At 39.6% G+C, this 23,171-nt stretch overlaps 1 protein-coding gene across 6 annotated transcripts in view; it reads right to left on the bottom strand.

Annotated features, from left to right (window-relative positions):
- scai (suppressor of cancer cell invasion) overlaps nt 1-23,171 on the bottom strand; it is a 76,022-nt gene that overhangs the window by 22,517 nt on the left and 30,334 nt on the right. For 4 of the 6 annotated variants that reach the window (XM_062959312.1, XM_062959313.1, XM_062959315.1 and 1 more), the window contains exons 3-12: nt 20,626-20,758; nt 17,619-17,714; nt 15,790-15,876; nt 15,348-15,467; nt 12,270-12,366; nt 9,523-9,621; nt 7,272-7,424; nt 6,970-7,071; nt 6,022-6,123; nt 4,658-4,736 (exon numbers count right to left, since the gene is read on the bottom strand). In XM_062959312.1, coding sequence (XP_062815382.1) covers nt 4,658-4,736; nt 6,022-6,123; nt 6,970-7,071; nt 7,272-7,424; nt 9,523-9,621; nt 12,270-12,366; nt 15,348-15,467; nt 15,790-15,876; nt 17,619-17,714; nt 20,626-20,732 — 1,042 coding nt within the window. In that variant the 5' untranslated portion in view covers nt 20,733-20,758. The remainder of the gene's footprint in view (nt 1-4,657; nt 4,737-6,021; nt 6,124-6,969; nt 7,072-7,271; nt 7,425-9,522; nt 9,622-12,269; nt 12,367-15,347; nt 15,468-15,789; nt 15,877-17,618; nt 17,715-20,625; nt 20,759-23,171) is intronic. The other 2 variants (XM_062959317.1, XM_062959316.1) reach the window with 2 other exon arrangements.

Here is a 23,171-nt window from a genome sequence, read left to right on the forward strand (position 1 = left end):
TCCCACCCTGGACATTATTCCACAAATATATATAAACCCCACTTGCCTAGTTTCCAACAGACCTCACTGTTATGGTTTTTGTGTTATGTAGTGAAATGTTTAATTCATTGTTGCTATGTAAGTGTGTGTATTCGCTCTGCCAGCAGTCAAGTGGTTAATTACAGAGAGCCCTGATTGATGGCTAGAAGGGCAAAGCATAGAACACAATATGTATATTAGAGCATCATATACATAATAATGTTAACAATAATACACATAATAATAAAACGGATGACCAAATTCAGTCAGCTGTAGTGGCACACAGTCGTAACTTACAGAGTAGCAACTTACAGAGTATAAAGATTTATAGACTGCAATCATCCAGATTTAAATGCTACACAGAGCAGTTTTCAGTATAAAACATATATCAAACATATATCAACCAGACTCCAACTAAAATTTGTTAGCGACACAGTATGTTTACATTCAGTCTCTCCAAAATGGTATGTTATGCTGTGAAACTAAATATATCAGTGTACAAATCAATTGGCTCAAACCTGGTTTAGAGTCAAAACAAATCAAAGTCTCTGTAGTCTTGGAGCAATTCCATAGGACTCCTCAGGATGTAAATACAATTAGTCGTAGCTTCAGTTTGTTGACAATACATTCAGTTTTTCAGAGATAAGCTTCCAAATAGGGGAACAGATGTTGCAGTCCTTTACAGTTCCCAGCCAGGAAGCCCGGTCAAATAGATGTTATTTTAGAGTGGCTGGCTGTGAGCCGAAGTAAGCTGTTTACATAAGCCGTTTACTACTGGTTCCCAGGTTTACTCCAGTTTCAGTTAACCCTTCATCTGGTAAGTGGCAATGTTTTGAATATCTGTATTGTTGGCTCAGCTTCAAGTTTTCTTGATTGCTAATTGACTGCATTTACATCCTGAGGAGTCCTATAGAATTGCTCCAAGACTACAGAGACTTGGATTTGTTTTGACTCCAAGTCAGGTTTGAGCCAATTGATTTGTACACTGATATATTTAGTTTCACAGCATATTACATACCATTTTGGAGAGACTGAATGTAAACATACTGTGTCGCTAACAAATTTTAGTTGGAGTCTGGTTGATATATGTTTGATATATGTCTTATACTGAAAACTGCTCTGTGTAGCATTTAAATCTGGATGATTGCAGTTTATAAATCATTATACTCTGTAAGTTACTACTCTGTAAGTTACGACTGTGTGCCACTACAGCTGACTGAATTTGGTCATCAGTTGTATTATTATTTGTATTATTGTTAACATTATTATGTATATGATGCTCTAATATACATATTGTGTTCTATGCTTTGAACCTTTATCGTGGTGCATATTTCTCAGATAATGTTTAGAATAGACAGCTGTGTTTAGTTATTATTAGAAGGGCAAAGCATCAAGGAAGATATGTCATAAAATGTGGAATGTGGGGTGGCGCTTCGGTTCACTGATAACAGACACAAAGAGACTCCATGATTTGTTCTTGTCGAGGAAAGATGTATCCGAGCAGCTTTGGCTGTTTACTTTGTAAATATACCTGTAAATAAAGATATATAGCCGCTGGGATCAGCAGATAAGATCGGCTATGCTGTCGTGTTTGTTGGTGCCACTTTGCCATTGCTAAGTTGTCTAATGGATGAGGAGGGGAACTACCTCATCAATCATTCGGGGAGTCCCGGTTTTTCCTCATCACTCACAACCTCTGAGAATGGCTGACATAGATGTGGGAGAAACGTCAGGAGAGAATGCTTCTGGAACATGGCCATAAAACCTGGAAAACTCACAGCAACCCAGTGGTTCTGGCCATGACAATACATTCTGTAAATATCTTCTTGTTTTCCCCCCGGTCTCTGGAAAGGTTTACGGATCGTGCGAGGGAGATGACACAAAGCATGCATTTGATAAAGGAATGCAAGTCTTCGGTGGATGGCGTGAATCGAATACAACATCGACTTGGGACACAATTTAGTAACGGGTGCACGTGGGGTCATGAGGACCAAATCAAACCACACTCCAGCCAATTTTGATATATTTTGGGAGAGGGAAGGAACACGGCGGCACAAAAAGGAACGGAGGGAAGGAAGCAGAGGTGGCAAGAAGTCGCTGGAGTCATGACAAGGGCTTGAATTGTCATGATGATAAACAAAGAGGGAACAGAAACGCCCTTTTCAAGCACAGCTCTGAATCGAGACCAGCCAATCGAGGGCCCCGACTGTGTTGAAAACGGGCCGGAACACCAAAGCGTTCACCGTTTCTGACACTAAAAGGTACGGTTCAGACACTTACCGGGCTATTTATCCTTCTTTGTGTAGTGTCTTTTTCCCAATGGAAAGTGAAAAGCTTAAGAATCAATCGGCCCAGATGGACAAATTACCCATTTTTGGAAAAAGGGGGCCAGGTAGTTGCTTTATACAGGGCATTGTGGGCACAGCCTGGAAAAATCTCTCTTGCTTTTTGGATTGCCATATATACTTGTGTATAAGTCGACCTCAAGTATATGTTGGAGGCTGGGTCATGCCATACAGAGAGGAAAGCACCAACATCAGTCACTCCAATCGAAGCCTTCAAGAAGGTCTGAACTAGAGGTGTGCGAAATGGCAGGAATCCATTTTGAGAGCAGGCATGAGCAAACTTCGGCCCTCCAGGTGTTTTGGACATCAACTCCCACAATTCCTAACAGCCTACCGGCGGCTGAAGTCCAAACACTTGGGGAGCCGAAGTTTACCCATGCCTGCTTTAGAGGACCGGGCTGTGGCGCAGCTGGTTAGTAGCCAGCTGCACTACTGGGATCGAAGCCCGGGTCAGATTGAGCTCCTGAACATTAATAGTCTAGCTCGCTGTTGACCTAAGCAGCTTGAAAGACAGTTGCATCTGTCAAGTAGAAAATGTAGGTACCGCTTTATGCGGGGAGGCTAATTTAACTAATTTAAGGCACTATAAAACCTTCCAGCAGCATGCGGAAAGGAATGCGGAAATACTCCATCAAGGACTCAGTGTCACAAGTGGATGATGAAGTGGAAGCTCCCCCTGTGGCCGTAATCGAGCATACCTTAATGAAGCCGGAAGCTGGAAAGTTAAATTGCCTCTGTGTCTGTCTATATGTCATATGTGTAATGGCATTGAATGTTTGCCATGTACCCTGTTTCCCCGAAAATAAGACATCCCCGAAAAATAAGACCTAGTAGAAGTTTTGCTGAATTGCTAAATATAAGGCCTCCCCCAAAAGTAAGACCTAGCAAAGTTTTTGTTTGGAAGCATGCCCAGCGTCTGCCAAACAGAACACCAGAGCATGCAGGATTGGTAAATGTACGTACCAGTTGTACATGGAAATAATGGTAGTAACAAGAAATTCTTGATAGGATTCACAGTTTGTCTGGTTATGCTGGTTTGTGATGACAACTACTGTACAGTATAGAATAAACTAGCTGTGCCCGGCCACGCGTTGCTGTGGCGAAGTATGGTGGAAGGGCCTTGAGTCTACACTGCCATATAATCCAGTGCAAATTAGATAATCTGTGGAAGAGGCCTAAGTGAGGCCTAAATCTGCCTGTCCCCTAACTGAACCCTGGCTGTCCCTTGGCTGAGTTGGTTGCTAGGAGACCAAGTGGGCAGAGATTAGCCCTCTAAACTGGCAGCAATTGGATAAAAACAATTATTGCTCTCCCTCTAATTAGGACTTTATTTTTCTTTTCTTTTTGTTGTATCAACCTAGAGGCGTGGATGATGGGTTGTGTTGTCAAATTTCGAGGTTGGGAGGCCTGTAGTTTTGTTGTTTTGTGGGTCGCCGTGATGCCATCACTCATTTATATATATAGATGTTCATTTTTTTGTTCAACAATAAATGTGAATTCTTCTTCATGGAAAAATAAGACATCCCCTGAAAATAAGACCTAGCACATCTTTGGGAACAAAAATTAATATAAGACACTGTCTTATTTTCGGGGAAACACGGTGTATGTGTGTTGCAATCCACCCTGAGTCCCCTTCGGGATGAGAAGAGAGAATATAAATACTGTAAGTAAATAAATAAATTTCGAGGTACATTTCTCCGCCATTTGGCTGCCAAATCGCCAAAATTACCCGAAATCTGAATCAACCTACAATCTTAGTAAGAACTATTATGGATAAAGTAAATATGGCCAGTGATCCTTTTTAGGAATGACTTAAGCTCTTGCCTTAGGAGAAAGGCATGGTTCCCTTTTATGGGAAGAGTTAAGGTACAGTGCTTATAGGAAACCATGGATAAGTTGGGATTTTTGGCCATCAATTTTTGACCAAATGTTCTATATACTTGAGAATATATAGAACATTCCTCAGAATCCCCACTGGCTATTCCGTGTTAGAAACTCCAAGAACCATCAACCTTTCCAAGCTCTGGTGGCATTTCCAGCAGAGGAGTCTTCACCACACAAAGAGGACTGCGGTCTGAACCGGTTAAGCATCAGAACGGGGACAAATGCTTCTGATGATCAAGATGTGGCCCAAAAGCGCACCGAGAAGCCAACTCGTAATCGAGGGGAAAAGAGGGAAAAGGAGCCACAGAGTTTGGCTTCTCCCTTTGGGGTTTGGAGGCTTTCTGCAGAGTTTGCGGATCATAAAGAGAATTCAAGCCCCGTCATGGCAGGGAGCATTCCTTTATTTGTACCTTCACTATCCGAACGACCTGATGGGAACACGCCGGTGGCAGACAGGTAGATCAACAGGACACTGTTGGCAGGCAGCTCCTGAAACATCGGCGGGGGAAAAAAAGAAGGAAAAGGAGTCAATGGACATCAGAGTGGTTGCTTGTCAAGCCATGAAACAGGTACATTTCATCTATAGTTTGACTTTTGACTATTGTTGTTCCTCACCTCAAGCTGCAAGGAGAGGTAGGTTGCTGTGGTTGTTGCTATTATTATTATTATTATTATTATTATTATTATTATTATTATCTATACACTGTCATGATCTCCAATCTTTGACATCTCCGGTCGGCTAACAAAGAACAGATGCCAGCCATAAAACGGGCCAGCCATAAAACTTCAATTGCCCTCTGGTATGTGAGAGCCTCTATATAAGTGGGCCAAAGGGAAAGTTCTGGTATTCGGTACAATAAAAATCTGTTGGAATCTACCAGTGTGTCTTGGTGCTTTTCGGTGGAAGATTGACCCACAGCACAGCTGGGAGAAGAGGATCCGACAATTTGTACCGAATACCAGAACCTTCCCTTTGGCCCACTTATATAGAGGTTCTCACATAACAGAGGGTAATTGAAGTTTTATGGCTGGCCCATTTTATGGCTGGCATCTGTTCTTTGTCAGCCGACCGGAGATGTCAAAGACTGGAGATCATGATAAAAGTGAAAAATACTGCCACCATCTTTCCACCATGTCTCCTGTATGAATTTTAACAATATAATAATATACAGTAGAGTCTCACTTATCCAAGCCTCTGGATTATCCAAGCCATTTTTGTAGTCAATGTTTTCAATATATCGTGATATTTTAGTGCTAAATTCATAAATACAGTAATTACAACATAACATTACTGCGTATTGAACTACTTTTTCTGTCAAATTTGTTGTATAACATGATGTTTTGGTGCTTAATTTGTAAAATCATAACCTAATTTGATGTTTAATAGGCTTTTCCTTAATCCCTCCTTATTATCCAAGATATTCGCTTATCCAGGTTTCTGCCAGCCCATTTAGCTTGGATAAGTGAGACTCTACTGTATTCACATAATAAAAGTTAAAAATGTGTATGTACAAGGTTTCTCCAGAAAGTAGATTATGTTTTGGAATTAAAAATGAACAAAGTCTAGGAGAAAACATTTACCATATGCAGTTGAAAGCCACACCCAAATACGACTTCTCAATATAGTTGCCATTCAAATTTAGGCACTTATCATAGCGATGAATGAGCTTGGCAACTCCTTCCCCACAAAACTCTGCCGCTTGCGGTCTCAACCAGCTGGCCACCCCTTAGTGCAGCTGCGCATCGTTGCCAAAATGTTGCGTTTTACACAAACCTTAAATGACGCAGCCAAAAAAGTATATAGCTGGCTGAAGGTTGGCTTGTAGAGCAAGTATTTGTGAGGGTTCTCTCTTCTTGCCGGCTTTTCAGTTGTCTCCTGTATAAGAGAGGAAAAAATATGTTCCATAATAATAATAATAATAATAATGCCCCCCCACCACGGCAAGGTGGCAACAATGGCAAGTTGTTGTTGTTGTTGTTGTTGTTATTATTATTATTATTTGAAACCCAACAAGATGAGTCCACAGCAGACACTCTGCTGGATGTTGTATTGGAGCACACGTCGGATATTATTATTATTATTATTATTATTATTATTATTATTATTATTATTATTATTATTATTTGAAACACAACAAGATGAGTCCACAGCAGACACTCTGCTGGCTGTTCTATTGGAGCACACGTCGGATATTATTATTATTATTATTATTATTATTATTATTATTATTTGAAACACAACAAGATGAGTCCACAGCAGACACTCTGCTGGCTGTTCTATTGGAGAACACGTCGGATATTATTATTATTATTATTATTATTATTATTATTATTATTATTATTTGAAACACAACAAGATGAGTCCACAGCAGACACTCTGCTGGCTGTTGTATTGGAGCACACGTCGGATATTATTATTATTGCTATTATTATTTAAAACACAACAAGATGAGTCCACAGCAGACACTCTGCTGGCTGTTCTATTGGATCACACGTCGGATATTATTATTATTATTATTATTATTATTATTATTATTATTATTATTATTATTATTATTATTATTAAAGGAGATATGGAGTATTCATTGGAGGATGGCTCTCTCTCTGAATGTGAATGTCAGCCCACATGAGATTCTAAAGAAGGACCAAGTCCTGTGATTTTGACCCAAGGAAAAAGTCATCGCCAGCAGCTAAACCTGAAGATATAAAAGAAGACACTTGCCTGCAACCCGGGCTTGTTCATTTGCGAAGCCAAGTTCATCGGTTCCCTCTCCAAGGCTTGAAGCATCCGGAACATATCGATTGTCAGTTCGCTGAACTTCACCTACAAGAGAACCAGTTGTAACTTTAAAAAATGACTTGCGGTCATCAGGAGAGCCCTTCCAGCTATAGGAACATACTACCAAAAAATAAAAAATAGCCCAAAGCTTCGTATATTACTTATCCATACATTATCCCCTTCCAGTGGGATTTTATTTAAATTTCAATGCATGATTTATTTTGGCTCAAGCTTAAGACTCCCACCTGGTTGTTGCAGTTGCCAATGATCAGGGCATCCGCCAGGGCCAACTGCCCCACGATCATGCCCTGCTCCAGCAGCGGAGCTCCTGTGTCCGAGAGGCGGTTGGAGAGGATCACCAGGGTGTTGTCATCGTTCAAGACCATCACGGGATCCGCCTGGGAAGAAAAGATACAGGCGGGAGAATGAGGGCCCCGAAGAGAACAGTACAGGCTAAACCAGGCATGGGCAAACTTCAGCCCTCCAGGCGTTTTGGACTTCAACTCCCACAATTCCTAACAGCCGGTTAGGATTCCCCCAGGCAGGAAGCAGCCAGGCTTTGAAGCTGCAAGGCCATTCAATGCTAATCAAGCTGGCCAATTGCAACATTCATACTAGCCTCAAACAGACAAGAGTTCTTTCTCCCACCCTGGACATCATTCCACAGATATATAAACCCCACTTGTCTAGTTTCCAACAGACCTCACAACCTCCGAGGATGCTTGCCATAGATGTGGGTGAAACGTCAGGAGAGAATGCTTCTGGAACATGGCCAGACAGCCCGGAAAAACTCACAACAACCCAAAAACTCCATTATCCCCATTCTCCCTTTTACTTTTTATTTTTTACTTTTGTTTATACTCGATTTTCCCTCTTTGTGTGTGTGTGAGAGAGAGAATAAATTGTAAATGTTTTAAAACAAATATATATACAGTAGAGTCTCACTTATCCAAGCCTCGCTTATCCAAGCCTCTGGATTATCCAAGCCATTTTTGTAGTCAATGTTTTCAAATCAAATGAACATACAATATATTATTAGCGTAGCACAATATAAGCATTAAATTACTATATTGTACTATATCATTATATGGTAATAGTATTAGTAATACAGTAGAGTCTCACTTATCCAAGCTAAACAGGCCGGCAGAAGCTTGGATAAGCAAATATCTTGGATAATAAGGAGAGATTGAGGAAAAGCCTATTAAACATCAAATTAGGTTATGATTTTACAAATTAAGCACCAAAACATCATGTTATACAAATTTGACAGAAAAAGTAGTTCAATACGCAGTAATGCTATGTAGTAATTACTGTATTTACGAATTTAGCACCAAAATATCACAATATATTGAAAACGTTGATTACAAAAATGCCTTGGATAATCCAGAAACTTGGATAAGCGAGGCTTGGATAAGTGAGACTCTACTGTATATATATATATACACATACACACACACACAGTAGAGTCTCACTTATCCAAGCCTCGCTTATCCAACGTTCTGGATTATCCAAGGCATTTTTGTAGTCAATGTTTTCAATATATCGTGATATTTTGGTGCTAAATTTGTAAATACAGTAATTACAACATAACATTACTGCATATTGAACTACTTTTTCTGTTCAAATTTGTTGTATAACATGATGTTTTGGTGCTTAATTTGTAAAATCATAACCTAATTTGATGTTTAATAGGCTTTTCCTTAATGCCTCCTTATTATCCAACATATTCGCTTATCCAACATTTTGCCAGCCTGTTTATGTTGGATAAGTGAGACTCTACTGTATTTACAAATTTAGCACCAAAATATCACGGATATATTGAAAACATTGACTACAAAAATGCATTGGATAATCCAGAACCTTGGATAAGCGAGTCTTGGATAAGTGAGACTCTACTGTGTGTGTGTGTGTATATACAGTAGAGTCTCACTTATCCAACACTCGCTTATCCAACGTTCTGGATTATCCAAGGCGTTTTTGTAGTCAATGTTTTCAATATATCATAATATTTTGGTGCTAAATTCGTAAATATAGTAATTACAACATAACATTACTGCGTATTGAACTACTTTTTCTGCCAAATTTGTTGTATAACATGATGTTTTGGTGCTTAATTTGTAAAATCATAACCTAATTTGATGTTTAATAGGCTTTTCCTTAATCCCTCCTTATTATCCAAGATATTCACTTACCCAAGCTTCTGCCGGCCCGTTTATTTATTTTTACAGCATTTATATTCCGCCCTTCTCACCCCGAAGGGGACTCAGGGCAGATCACATTACACATATAGGCAAAACATTCAATGCCTTTTAACACAGGACAAAGACAAACACACATAGGCTCCGAGCGGGCCTCGAACTCATGACCTCCTGGTCAGAGTGATTCATTGCAGTTAATTGCAGCTGGCTTGCTCTCCCGCCTGCGCCACAGCCCGGTTTAGCTTGGATAAGGAAGACTCTACTTATATATATATATTTGTTCCCTTTCCATCCTTACGTCAATGAATGCTGCCACTTCTTGGAGAACCAGGTTCCATTCCACTTGGTCTTCCGTGTTGAAGCGGTGAGTGTAGTCCTCAATCTCATCTGACAATTCCTAGGAGGAAGAGCAAATCAAAGAGGTGAAAACAGGGAGGAACTTGGGGTTGACAGATTTTTTTTTTTAGATTTTATGAGTAGAGTTTTGAGAGGGACATTTAGCTTTTAAGTCTAACTTTAATTCTATTTTAACTGTATGGTTAATCCTCAAAACCCAGGTGTGTGAGGCACGATCTCATGGTCAGGCATGGACTTAATTTAAGTGATGTTTACTGGCTTTCTCTCAGAGCAAAATTCTTTAAAGTATGTTTTCCTTTTTATCTGTGGCTTCCCCTTGTTGTATATGTCTGCGTTGTGATTTTGTTGTTGAATGCCAATAAAGGTTGTGTGTATGAAATGAAGACGATGGCAATAATAATAGGAATGTTGTCGATAAATAAACACAGGACACCACTCAAACAGTGTTCAGAGAATTTAAGATAAGCAGCCCTATTACAAATCTGCCTCATTTCTAGATGGTATTTGGATCAGAAATCCCATCATGGGAATTATTCCATTTGTAACCTAAATTAGAGCTTGGAAAGTTGCTTTATTTAGACCTAAGCAGCTAAACCACAAGTGAGGTATTATAGTACTGTATATACTTGAGTATAAGCCAACCCAAATATAAGCCAAGGCACCAATTTTACTACAAAAAAACTGGGAAAACATTGATTCCAGTATAAGCCAAGATACCAATAAAATTAAATTAATTGAGGCATCAGTAGGTCAAATGTTTTTGGGTCTTTACATTAAACTGTAATTTAAGATATGACTGTTCAACTCTGATTAAATCATTATTTTCATCTTCTTCAATGTAAATGTGTTTATGGATCCTTTTAATAATAATGGAGTGAAATAATAAATGTAATAATAATAATAAATGCAATAAAATAATAAATGTATTAATAATAATAAAAATAGAGAAAATTAATGTAAAAGTAACAACAGTAATAGAGTAAAATAAATGTAATAATAATAATATAATAATAATTAATAATAATTTATTTATTATTAATAATAATAATAATAATAAGGAATAATAAACTCGAACTATCCGAGACTTACTTGCCTTTCAGAAAGCCTGCAAAACCTTGCTCTTCCGACAAGCTTTCAATGGGTGAAAAACTCGGGGCTATGTCTGTTTTTATTGTTGCTTTTATTGTTGTTTTTATTGTTTTTATTGCTATTTTAAAGCTAATTGTATTGTTTTAATCTATTTCTGTAAACCGCTCCGAGCCAAACTGGGAGTAGCGGTATACAAGTCTAATAAATAAATAAATAAAATAAATAAATTAATAGACTAAAATAATAAATGTAACAATACCAATAATAATAGAGAAAAATAATAAATATACCATATATACTTGAGTATAAGCAGACCTGAATATAAGCTCACCAGGACCCTCACCCGAGTATTTTTTTCAGTCCTAAAAAGGGCTGAAAAACTAGGCTTATACTTGAGTATATACAGTAATTATTCATTATTTATTAGCAACATTTATAGCCCGCCCTTCTCACCCCGAAGGGGACTCAGGGCGGCTTACAAGTTATATATACATACAATGTATTATATTATTAGTATAGCACAACAGAATGGGGGACGATGCCTGGCTTGACAGCAGTGTGTGCGAAAAAGACCTTGGAGTCCTCGTGGACAACAAGTTAAACATGAGCCAACAATGTGATGCGGCTGCTAAAAAAGCCAATGGGATTCTGGCCTGCATCAATAGGGGAATAGCGTCTAGATCCAGGGAAGTCCTGCTCCCCCTTATTCTATTCTGCCTTGGTCAGACCACACCTGGAATCACACTATGTCCAATTTTGGGCACCACAGTTGAAGGGAGATGTTGACAAGCTGGAAAGCGTCCAGAGGAGGGCGACTAAAATGATTAAGGGTCTGGAGAACAAGCCCTATGAGGAGCGGCTTAAAGAGCTGGGCATGTTTAGCCTGCAGAAGAGAAGGCTGAGAGGAGACATGATAGCCATGTACAAATATGTGAAGGGAAGTCATAGGGAAGAGGGAGCAAGCTTGTTTTCTGCTGCCCTGCAGACTAGGACACGGAACAATGGCTTCAAACTACAGGAAAGGAGATTCCACCTGAACATCAGGAAGAACTTCCTCACTGTGAGAAGGGCTGTTCGGCAGTGGAACTCTCTCCCCGGGGCCGTGGTGGAGGCTCCTTCCTTGGAGGCTTTTAAGCAGAGGCTGGATGACCATCTGTCGGGGGTGCTTTGAATGCGATTTCCTGCTTCTTAGCAGGGGGTTGGACTGGATGGCCCATGTGGTCTCTTCCAACTCTACTATTCTATGATTCTATGATTCTATATAAGCACTATATAAGCATTATATATTACTATATTGTACTATATGACTATATTGCAATATTATTAGTAATATTAGATGTAATATAAATATACAATTATAATACTGTATTCTATATATATATATATATATATATATAGTAAAAATAGTCTGAGCTAAATATATCTGGAAGGTAGACTTGGGGAATGTTGTGCTGGAGGCCATGCTTCTGTTGGCTGGCATACGTTTTATAATACAGTCTTGAGGAAAGTCATCTTCAGCTTCAGCTGCCTTCACCAGGATTGTGGAGCTAACAAACCGATCTGAATTCTTTGGAGGATCGAAGCATCAGAACGGCTTACCTTGACAAGCTCCTTCACGACATCCATTTTGTTGAGTAAAAGACACACCACTATGAACCGTGCGTAATATCGGAGTTTCTTCACTACCAATTCAGGCCTGGAAAATAAAAAAAGGTAAATGGGGAAAGCGCTGTTCAGTGGAAAGAAAGAAAGAGAGGAGATGGTGGCTTCTGCGGGAAAATATCAAATTGTTACTTATTACAATTGGGGACTATCACTCAGACCAAACAAACCAGCATGACAATTTCGGTGACCAAATCTATCGTATGGTACCATACAGATCCGCTTTGCATCTTTATCGAGATCATAACAACAATAATGCCAATTTGTCTCTTCCTCATAATTCTCCTGTCCTGAGATATTATTCCCCATTTTGATCATGACCGCACAAACTTTCAAGTTCATTCTCTTGATCTATCAACAAAGGCACCATAGAAGCCAAGAGGCAGCCAGAGTTTGTTCCTGAGGATTCTGGGAGCAGGCAGACAATGGTTTCAAGCAGGCAGCTCGAACCACATTCCTTGGAAGAGTCAAGGTTGAGTTATCCCTTGACAGATGGGCATTCCAGTTGTGATAAGACTAATGAGGTTGACAGAAAGAAAGCAATATGTCAACAGAGACAAGAAAGGGGGGTTTTGAGACAGAGCAGACAGTTGCTAATGAGATTTTGAGCCAACTTCCCATGGAAAGAGGCCTTGATTTCAGCTTTAAGAGGAACTGCTTCTGAGAGAGATTTTCAGAGGTGGTAACTTTGCTCATCAAGAGTGTTATTCCTGTTTCATGGACTCTTGTTTCATGCTTCATAAATCTTGTATCCTGTTCTTGTGGACTTTCATGACACTTTTACCCTGGTCTGAAACCTGCTTGTTGTGCAATAAGCTTAGGTTCGATGACAGGTCCTAATCGATTTAATAGCATCCTCTCATATATTTTATATAGATGACATAAGAGAGAGATTGGTCGGTAGTTCCTGGCATTGGAGGCATCTTTACCGGGTTTTTAAATGGCAATTATTATTATTACAGTAGAGTCTCACTTATCCAACACTCGCTTATCCAAGCTTCTGGATTATCCAACGCATTTTTGTAGTCAAAGTTTTCAATATATCGTGATATTTTGGTGCTAAATTCGTAAATACAGTAATTACTACATAGCATTACTGCGTATTGAACTACTTTTTCTGCCAAATTTGTTGTCTAACATGATGTTTTGGTGCTTAATTTGTAAAATCATAACCTAATTTGATGTTTCATAGGCTTTTCCTTAATGCCTCCTTATTATCCAACATATTCGCTTATCCAACATTCTGCCGGCCCATTTATGTTGGATAAGTGAGACTCTACTGTATTATTATTTTTATTTATACCCCACCTTTCTCCCCATGGGGACTCAAGGCGGCTAACAATCCACACTAGACAAATTAAAAAAAAAAAGAAATACAAAGGGTTTTTTTTTCAAAGAATGAAATAGTAACAGTGTGTTAAAAACAATTACTAACAAAATACTAATAAACCAAGACTAGTATACTGTCATGAAATTGTTAAATTGAGACTCATTCACCTTCCGTCTCAATTTACCTCCTTCTCTGGCAATCTGGCTATCTGTTCAGTTGCATGGAAAATAAATTCACGCTTCCCGGCTGTTAGCTGAAACCAGCGGCTCTTATGTTTATTGACCTCTCACTCAATATAACCCGTTTTCTATCTCTCTTTAATCTTATCTGAACGAGTAACTTAAAAAGTTCCAACTGCTCATTTTGACAAATTTGACAAATATTTTTCCTTGGTCAGCCTAGTTCATTTGTCCATCACAACAGATTAGCAGATCTTCATAAACTGTTACCATCGTCCTTTATCCTCCATTCTCTGGGTGTGCATTCGTCTTGCTTGTCTCTTTCACCCTGTATGTCAATCTTGTTACCAAATCTCTTCCTCAATAAAGTCTACTGATAGAAAACCACATCACCAATTTTTCGTTTTCCGGGAATGACTACTAAAGGCCTACCGCAGATAACAAATTGTAAATACAAAATGATCTTAGTTTTCCTCCATGCTCTGGGAATCTGTTTGTATGCCAAGCATTGATTGCAGAATTTCAAAATTGCTATTGCTTACATGTATTCTTCAATAAACAACTTGCATTGCTTATAGTCTGGGGCAGTCTAGGGATGCAACAGTCTCCAACATATAAAGCAACTAGCTGTGCCCGGCCATGCGTTGCTGTGGCAAAGTATGGTGGTATGGGAAATAAAGTATTGAGGAATTGGTGGTAGTTAAGGTAAAGGGTAAAGGTTTTCTCCTGACATTAAGTCCAGTCATGTTTGACTCAGGGGGTTGGTGGTCACCTACATTTTTAAGCCGAAGAGCCGGCGTTGTCCGTAGACTCCTCCAAGGTCATGTGGGTCAAAGCAGATAATATAAGATTCTAAATGGGCTATATAGCTGTGTGGAAGGGCCTTGAGTCTACACTGCCATATAATCCAGTGCAAATTAGATAATCTGTGGAAGAGGCCTAAATGAGGCCTAAGTCTGCCTGTCCCCTAACTGAACCCTGGCTGTCCCTTGGCTGAGTTGGTTGCTAGGAGACCAAGTGGGCAGAGATTAGCCCTCTAAACTGGCAGCCATTGGATAAAAACAATTATTGCTCTCCCTCTAATTAGAACTTTTTCTTTTCTTTTTTTGTTGTATCAACCTAGAGGCGTGGATTATGGGTTGTGTTGTCAAATTTCAAGGTTGGGGGGCCTGTAGTTTTGTTGTTTTGTGGGTTGCCGTGATGCCATCACTCATTTATATATATAGATTCCCTGGCATAACAATCAACCAGCTCTCCTCAACGGGAAGGACTAGAAAGCTCTGCTAGACAGGATAGGACTTCCCCTGAGCAAGGAGTCTCTCCCGTACCCAACATGTTCCTTTTTCCTCGGCTCGGCTCCACCGCCTCCCACTCACCAGCTGCCTTAAGGCTGCGGCTGCACTTCAATGCCAAAGGATTCCCGCAAATAGCCACAGGATGAACCAAACACAGTTGCCCACCCACCCGTCACAAAGTCACAAATTCGCAGCATCGCTTCCAACTCACAAGACTGAGGCATGGCCTGACCTGTCTTCTTTGTTGACTTGAGAGTAGTAAGACCGCTGCCGGATGGCAGAGTAGAAGGAGAAGGCTTCATTCAGGTAGCTGGTTTCCGACGTGCGAAGGCTGCAAAAGAAGGCAGACGTTACAAAAGCATCTTCCATACATACTTCCTCTCCCAGGAAGTCACTGAATTTCATATGGGTTTCCCACCCCGCTGTCACTTCTGACATTCGATTTAACTGTTTCTCACAGAAGTGTTTGCACAGATGGCACCCATCCACCTCCACATTTTCACTTCCAGTCATCGCGGGCTTTTAATTTAGCACTGGAAGTTCTCAAGCCAAAATGTCAGACTGACAATAAAGCTAAAGGCGCGTTTGACTCCTCAGACTGGAAGCAATCTGCCCAGACTGGCAGCCGTTAATATTCTTTGACAGCTACTTACTAGTAGTGGTAGTAGAGCTGCCCGATCTTGGAGGCGATTTCGCCAATCTGCCAGCGCTTCAGGCCGTACCGATTGTCCAAAACTTGCCTTCGTCCCCGCAAAAAGAAGAAAGATGCGTTATTTATTTATTTATTTTATTTACAACATTTATACCCCGCCCTTCTCACCCGAGGAGACTCAGGGCGGCTTACAAAAATTGGCAAAATTTAATGCCCAAAAATGCAGTCATAAAAACAAAACAATACAAACAGATCCATTAATAACATTATTAAAACACATTATAAAAACCTTAAAAACGTATATATAATTAATTCCATTCATCCAAGATCCTCATGCTTCATCCTTAAATCAGGACATGTCAACTTTGTAATTTACTCATCAAAAGCTTGGGCACATAACCATGTTTTTACAGCCCTTCTGAATCCCAGCAGGGTAGGAGCTATAGCAGGGGTCCCCAAACTTTTTAAACAGGGGGCCAGTTCACGATCCTTCGGACTATAGTTGGCCACCGAGCAATAATAAAAACAACAACAACAACAACAACAAGAATAAAAAAGAGAGTTGAAAGAGACCCTTTGGGCCATTGACTTCATTCCCCTTCTGTCTTTGAGCACCAAAAGCACAAACAAAGCACCCCTGACAGATGGCCACCCAGCCTCAATGTTAATAATAATAATAATAATAATAATAATAATAATAATAATAATAATAATAAAGAGGGTTGGAAGAGACCCTTTGGGCCATTGAGTCCAACCCCCTTCTGGCTTTTTGCACCAAAAGCACAAGCAAAGCACCCCTGACAGATGGCCTCCCCGCCTCAATGTTAATAATAATAATAATAATAATAATAATAATAATAATAATAATAAAGAGGGTTGGAAGAGACCCCTTGGGCCATTTAGTCCAACCCCTTTCTGCCTTTTTGCACCAAAAGCACAAGCAAAGCACCCCTGACAGATGACCACCCAGCCTCAATGTCAATAATAATAATAATAATAATAATAATAATAATAATAAAAAAGAGGGTTGGAAGAGACCCTTTGGGCCATTGAGTCCAACCCCCTTCTGCCTTTTTGCACCAAAAGCACAAGCAAAGCACCCCTGACAGATGGCCACCCAGCCTCAATGTCAATAATAATAATAATAATAATAATAATAATAATAATAATAATAATAATAAAGAGGGTTGGAAGAGACCCTTTGGGCCATTGAGTCCAACCCCCTTCTGGCTTTTTGCACCAAAAGCACAAGCAAAGCACCCCTGACAGATGGCTACCCAGCCTCAATGTCAATAATAATAATAATAATAATAATAATAATAATAATAATAATAATAAAGAGGGTTGGAAGAGATCCCTTGGGCCATTCAGTCCAACCCCCTTCTGCCTTTGTGCAGCAAAAGCACAAGCAAAGCACCCCTGACAGATGGCCACCCAGCCTCAATGTTAATAATAATAATAATTGTTTTAAGAGAAGAAGAGACCCCTTGGGTCATTTAGCCCAACCCCCTTCTGCCCTTGTGCCATGGGGGCTGGATAGATGGCTTCGATGGGCCGCATCCGCCCCCTGGGCCTTAGTTTGGGGACCCCTGAGCTATAGCAAACCTCTGACACACAAAGCCAGTGCCTTCAGGTGGGTAAAAGGCAGCCTGTTGGGATGAGGACAATGGACTCCAAGACTCAGGACTCATAGGGTTGCCTCACAAGTGTCCCAAACAAGGGGAAGGGCAGAACAGGGGTCTGAGACACACACACACACAGCTCCAATGCTTTCTAAAGCCATTGCTTCACATTGTTGAATGGTAAGGCTGGCCCTGCCTCCGCTCTTACCGGTGCTGCTGCTGGAACTTCCAGAGCTTGGTGTAAACGTCGAAGGTTCGCCCGAAATAGCACTGCCACTGCTTCTGCCCATATTGAGGTAAGTCTCTGGAAGAGAGCAAACGGAAGGAGGTCTTTATCAAATGGAAAACCAAAAAGGCGGAAAGATACAATCCAAAATGCAATGATCCAAGACCAAGAGATTTCTTTGTGGCGATTAAGACAAATATGGATAACTTTAGAAAACACATAAAGACAACATGAAAGGTTGCATGTCGTGTTATACGTGTTGAGTAAGTTTACATTTATTATTTTACTCTATTATTATTATTTTATTATGACACAGCAAACAAGATAGATATGCTGGATTTCATATCACAAAATCACAAGTCGAACACTTTCCAAGTGTCTAGGACTGTGTGATGTATTTTATTCTATTTATTATTATTATTTTATTATGACACAGCAAACAAGATAGATATGCTGGATTTCATATCACAAAATCACAAGTCGAACACCTTCCAAGTGTCTAGGACTGTGTGATGTATTTTACTCTATTTATTATTATTATTTTATTATGACACAGCAAACAAGATAGGTATGCTGGATTTCATATCACAAAATCACAAGTCGAACACCTTCCAAGTGTCTAGGACTGTGTGATGTATTTTACTCTATTTATTATTATTATTTTATTATGACACAGCAAACAAGATAGGTATGCTGGATTTCATATCACAAAATCACAAGTCGAACACTTCCCAAGTGTCTAAGACTGTGTGATGTATTTTACTCTATTTATTATTATTATTTTATTATGACACAGCAAACAAGATAGATATGCTGGATTTCATATCACAAAACCACAAGTCGAACACTTCCCAAGTGTCTAGGACTGTGTGATGTATTTTCGGATGATGCACGCAGATCCCAGCAGGGTGGCCTTTCGCAGTTGGCAGATCGTAATTTTGTCAATGTCTATGGTTTCCAAATGCCGGCTGAGATCTTTTGGCACAGCACCCAGCGTGCCCATCACCACCGGGACCACCTGCACTGGTTTCTGCCAGGGTCTCTGAAGTTCAATCTTGAGGTCCAGATAGCGGCTGAGTTTTTCCTGTTGTTTTTCTCCAATGCGACTGTCACCTGGGATGGCAACATCAATGATCCAAACCTTTTTATTTTCCACAACTGTGATGTCTGGTGTGTTGTGTTCCAGAACTTTGTCAGTCTGGATTCGGAAGTCCCACAGTATCTTTGCATGTTCAATTATTATTATTATTATTATTATTATTATTATTATTATTATTATTATTATGTTACTCTATTATTACAGTAGAGTCTTGCTTATCCAACACTCACTTATCCAACGTTCTGGATTATCCAATGCATTTTTGTAGTCAATGTTTTCAATACATTGTGATATTTTGGTGCTAAATTCGTAAATACAGTAATTACTACATAGCATTACTGCGTATTGAACTACTTTTCCTGTCAAATTTGTTGCTAAACATGATGTTTTTGTGCTTAATTTGTAAAATCATAACCTAACTTGATGTGAAATAGGCTTTTCCTTAATCCCTCCTTATTATCCAACATATTCGCTTATTCAATGTTCTGCTGGCCCGTTTATGTTGGATAAGTGAGACTCTACTGTATATCTATTATTTTACTCTATTATTATTATTATTATTATTATTACATTTATTATCTTACTCTATTTTTATTATTATTACATTTATTATTTCACTTTTATTGTTATTAATACATTTATTATTTCCATTACGTTACTCTATTATTTTCCCAGTTTTTTGTGGTAAAATTAGGTGCCTTGGCTTATATTCGGGTTGGCTTATACTCGAGTATATACGGCAATCTTTTGAGGTCCTCTTTTTTAAAACTACAGACCAGTTGGGGTTTATCTCAGCTATGAAGACTCCCAAGAGTGTATCTAACTATCCTCCTTTCTATCTCGCCTTATTGACTGTGAGGCCTAGGGCACCTTTCACCTTTCACGCCCTTTCCTGACCAGGATGAAGAAGATTTGGGTTTTCTCCCAAGTCAGCAAGATTCAACACCCTTCCAGATGCCTCATGTTGACAATTCCAAGCCAGAGCCAATTAAGAATGCCCTTGAGACAATGCCGGCTCTCCCAGATTCGCCGGAAAACTTGGTGTTTGAACGTAGGGCATTTGTATATACAGACAGATCAAACAGACAAAGCCTCCGGAGAAGCGCCAGAGTAGCGGAGCGTGGTGACTATGGCTAAGCCCAGTTCTCTTGGGAAGAATTGGGGAGTTAGACACCTGGTGTAATAACTGTAACAAGCTCAATTCTCTTGGGAAGTTTTAGGGAGTTAGGCACCTGGTTTGGGGGAGCTTATGAACTTCAATAAAAGTGTTGTGTTGAGAACTTGCCTTTGCGGTGACAACTTTACTTCTCACTGAGAAACATCATCGTCTCCAGCTCCTGGATTCCAAGCGGCCTGAAGGTGCACTTACTCTAGAGTAGACCAGATGTCGGTCTACCTCCTTGCCAAGTTTGGACTGCGTTTCAGCTCCTGAACATCTAGTTTCTGCCTTACCCTGAAATCCTGTTTTGAACATTTATTCTAGAGGACTCTTCTTGCTACTTGCTATTTTCCCCACTCAAAACTCAGGCGGAGTTTTGAGTGTGTTTCGGTTTCTGGATTTTGAACTCTAATACTGGACATAAGACTTTTTCTTATTGGACTAAATTTGAACTTTTCTGGGAGGTCAATTGCTTCTTCAACTTTGCTGCTTATTTCCTTTTGGAACTTTACTTGCTTTAATAAAGATATTATATTGTTATTGGTCTTTGTGTTGGTTTTTGGTGCTCCAGCTGCCTAGGGCGTAACATTGACCCAAATCGCCCACTTTAAGGCAGGAAGAGAAGTGCCAGGTTTCGACTCTTCTGAGCTTTGCTCAAGCAGAGAATCGTACCGTTCTTCCGCTTTGCCCATTAGGAAAGCCCCCTCCCCTGCCTTCCACCCCCTGCTGACCTCAAGCCGTTGAAAAGCTGTTTGGATTTATCCAGCAGGTAACAAAAGTCCGTGACGGTCTTCCTCTCTCCCTGCGGGATGTCATCCTCCACGCCGCCAATCGACATGGTTCCTTTTCAGGGCGAGCTCCGTCCTGTGGAGGGAAAAGAGAGCAAAATCCCTATCAGCCACGGACGGTGGGAACAATGGCAAAGGGGAGGAAGAGGGAAACATGGATACTCCATAAACACACCATAGTGCAATAATTAAGATACGAAAAAGGCTAATTGACTTATGCAACGGTCCCGGAATATGCCGATGGATTACATGATTGCTACCTATTTTTATGTCTGAAATTTACCACCCTCGGCTTATACCGGAGTCAATGTTTTCCCAGTTTTTTTGTGGTAAAATTAGGTGCCTTGGCTTATATTCGGGTCGGCTTATACTCGAGTATATATGGTAATGTAATTTTATTGGTATCTATTTTTATTTCTGAAATTTACCACCCTCGGCTTATACCAGAGTCAATGTTTTCCCAGTTTTTTTGTGGTAAAATTAGGTGCCTTGGCTTATATTCGGGTCGGCTTATACTCGAGTATATATGGTAATGTAATTTTATTGGTATCTATTTTTATTTCTGAAATTTACCACCCTCGGCTTATACCGGAGTCAATGTTTTCCCAGTTTTTTTGTGGTAAAATCAGGTGCCTCGGCTTATATTCGGGTCGGCTTATACTCGAGTATATACGGTAATGTAATTTTATTGGTATCTATTTTTATTTCTGAAATTTACCACCCTCGACTTATACCGGAGTCAATGTTTTCCCAGTTTTTTGTGGTAAAATTAGGTGCCTCGGCTTATATTAGGGTCGGCTTATACTCGAGTATATACGGTAATGTAATTTTATGGGTATCTATTTTTATTTCTGAAATTTACCACCCTCGGCTTATACCGGAGTCAATGTTTTCCCAGTTTTTTGGTGGTAAAATTAGGTGCCTCGGCTTCTATTCGGGTTGGCTTATACTCGAGTATATACGGTAATGTAATTTTATTGGTACAGTAGAGTCTCACTTATCCAAGCCTCTGGATAATCCAAGCCATTTTTGTAGTCAATGTTTTCAATATATCGTGATATTTTGGTGCTAAAGTCATAAATACAGTAATTACAACATAACATTACTGCGTATTGAACTACTTTTTCTGTCAAATTTGTTGTATAACATGATGTTTTGGTGCTTAATTTGTAAAACCATAACCTAATTTGATGTTTAATAGGCTTTTCCTTAATCCCTCCTTATTATCCAAGATATTCGCTTATCCAAGCTTCTGCCGGCCCGTTTAGCTTGGATAAGTGAGACTCTACTGTATTACTAATACTATTACCATATAATGATATAGTACAATATAGTAATTTAATGCTTATATTGTGCTACGCTAATAATATATTGTATGTTCATTTGATTTGTAAGCTGTTCTGAGTCCCCTTCGGGGTGAGAAGAGCGGGATATAAATGTAGTAAACAAACAAACAAACAAATAAATAAATAACAACCTTGTAGATGGCCAATTCTCTCACACCAGAAGCAACTTGCAATTTCTCAAGTCGCTCCTGACATGAAAAAGGGTGATTTGATTGTGATTTTCCTGCATGGCAGGACTAGATGCCCATGTAGTCTCTTTCAACACTATTATCATTATCATTATTATTATTACAGTAGAGTCTCACTTATCCAACATAAACGGGCCGGCAGAATGTTGGATAAGCGAATATGTTGGATAATAAGGAGAGATTAAGGAAAAGCCTATTAAACATCAAATTAGTATATGATTTTACAAATGAAGCACCAAAACATCATGTTATGCAAGAAATTTGACAGAAAAAGTAGTTCAATACGCAGTAATGCTATGTAGTAATTACTGTATTTATGAATTTAGCACCAAAATATCATGATGTATTGAAAACATTGACTACAAAAATGTGTTGGATAATCCAGAACGTTGAATAAGCGAGTGTTGGATAAGTGAGACTCTACTGTATTATTATGGCTGCATGGATGGCCATCTGTCAGGGGTGATTTGATTGTGCTTTTTCTGCATGGCAGAAAAGGGAGGAGAGCAATGCAGGGGGAAAAAGTGAGCAAACTGAGAAAAATGCCAGTTTCCAAGCTTCAGACAGAAAGGCAAATCTGGGGAAGGGCGGGGGGGAGAAGGAGAGGAGAAACAGATATACAAAGCAATCTAAAAATATCCAGACGCAGAAGGGAAAAATGGGGCAACTGGGAAGAGAAGCCAGAAGAGAACAAAACCCAAAAAGGATCGGGAGGACTCAGTCTCAGGCTTCAAAGCGTTTGAGAAAGGCACGCACAGAGCAATGGACTATACATAAATGCATACATGCATCTAGGCACAAAGAGTGGGTCATGATAATTTTGCAAACAGGCTGAAGGTTGTGCAAAAACGTGTGCAAACCTGGATGTTTCTGATCAATGACAAAAGGAGAAGCAGCCTTTAAACTCCATAACCCAATACTGGAAAGTCTAGCCCTCCAAGATAGAGACTTAAAA

The sequence above is a fragment of the Anolis carolinensis genome, unplaced genomic scaffold, assembly GCF_035594765.1.
Source record: "Anolis carolinensis isolate JA03-04 unplaced genomic scaffold, rAnoCar3.1.pri scaffold_7, whole genome shotgun sequence".
NCBI lineage: Eukaryota > Metazoa > Chordata > Lepidosauria > Squamata > Dactyloidae > Anolis > Anolis carolinensis.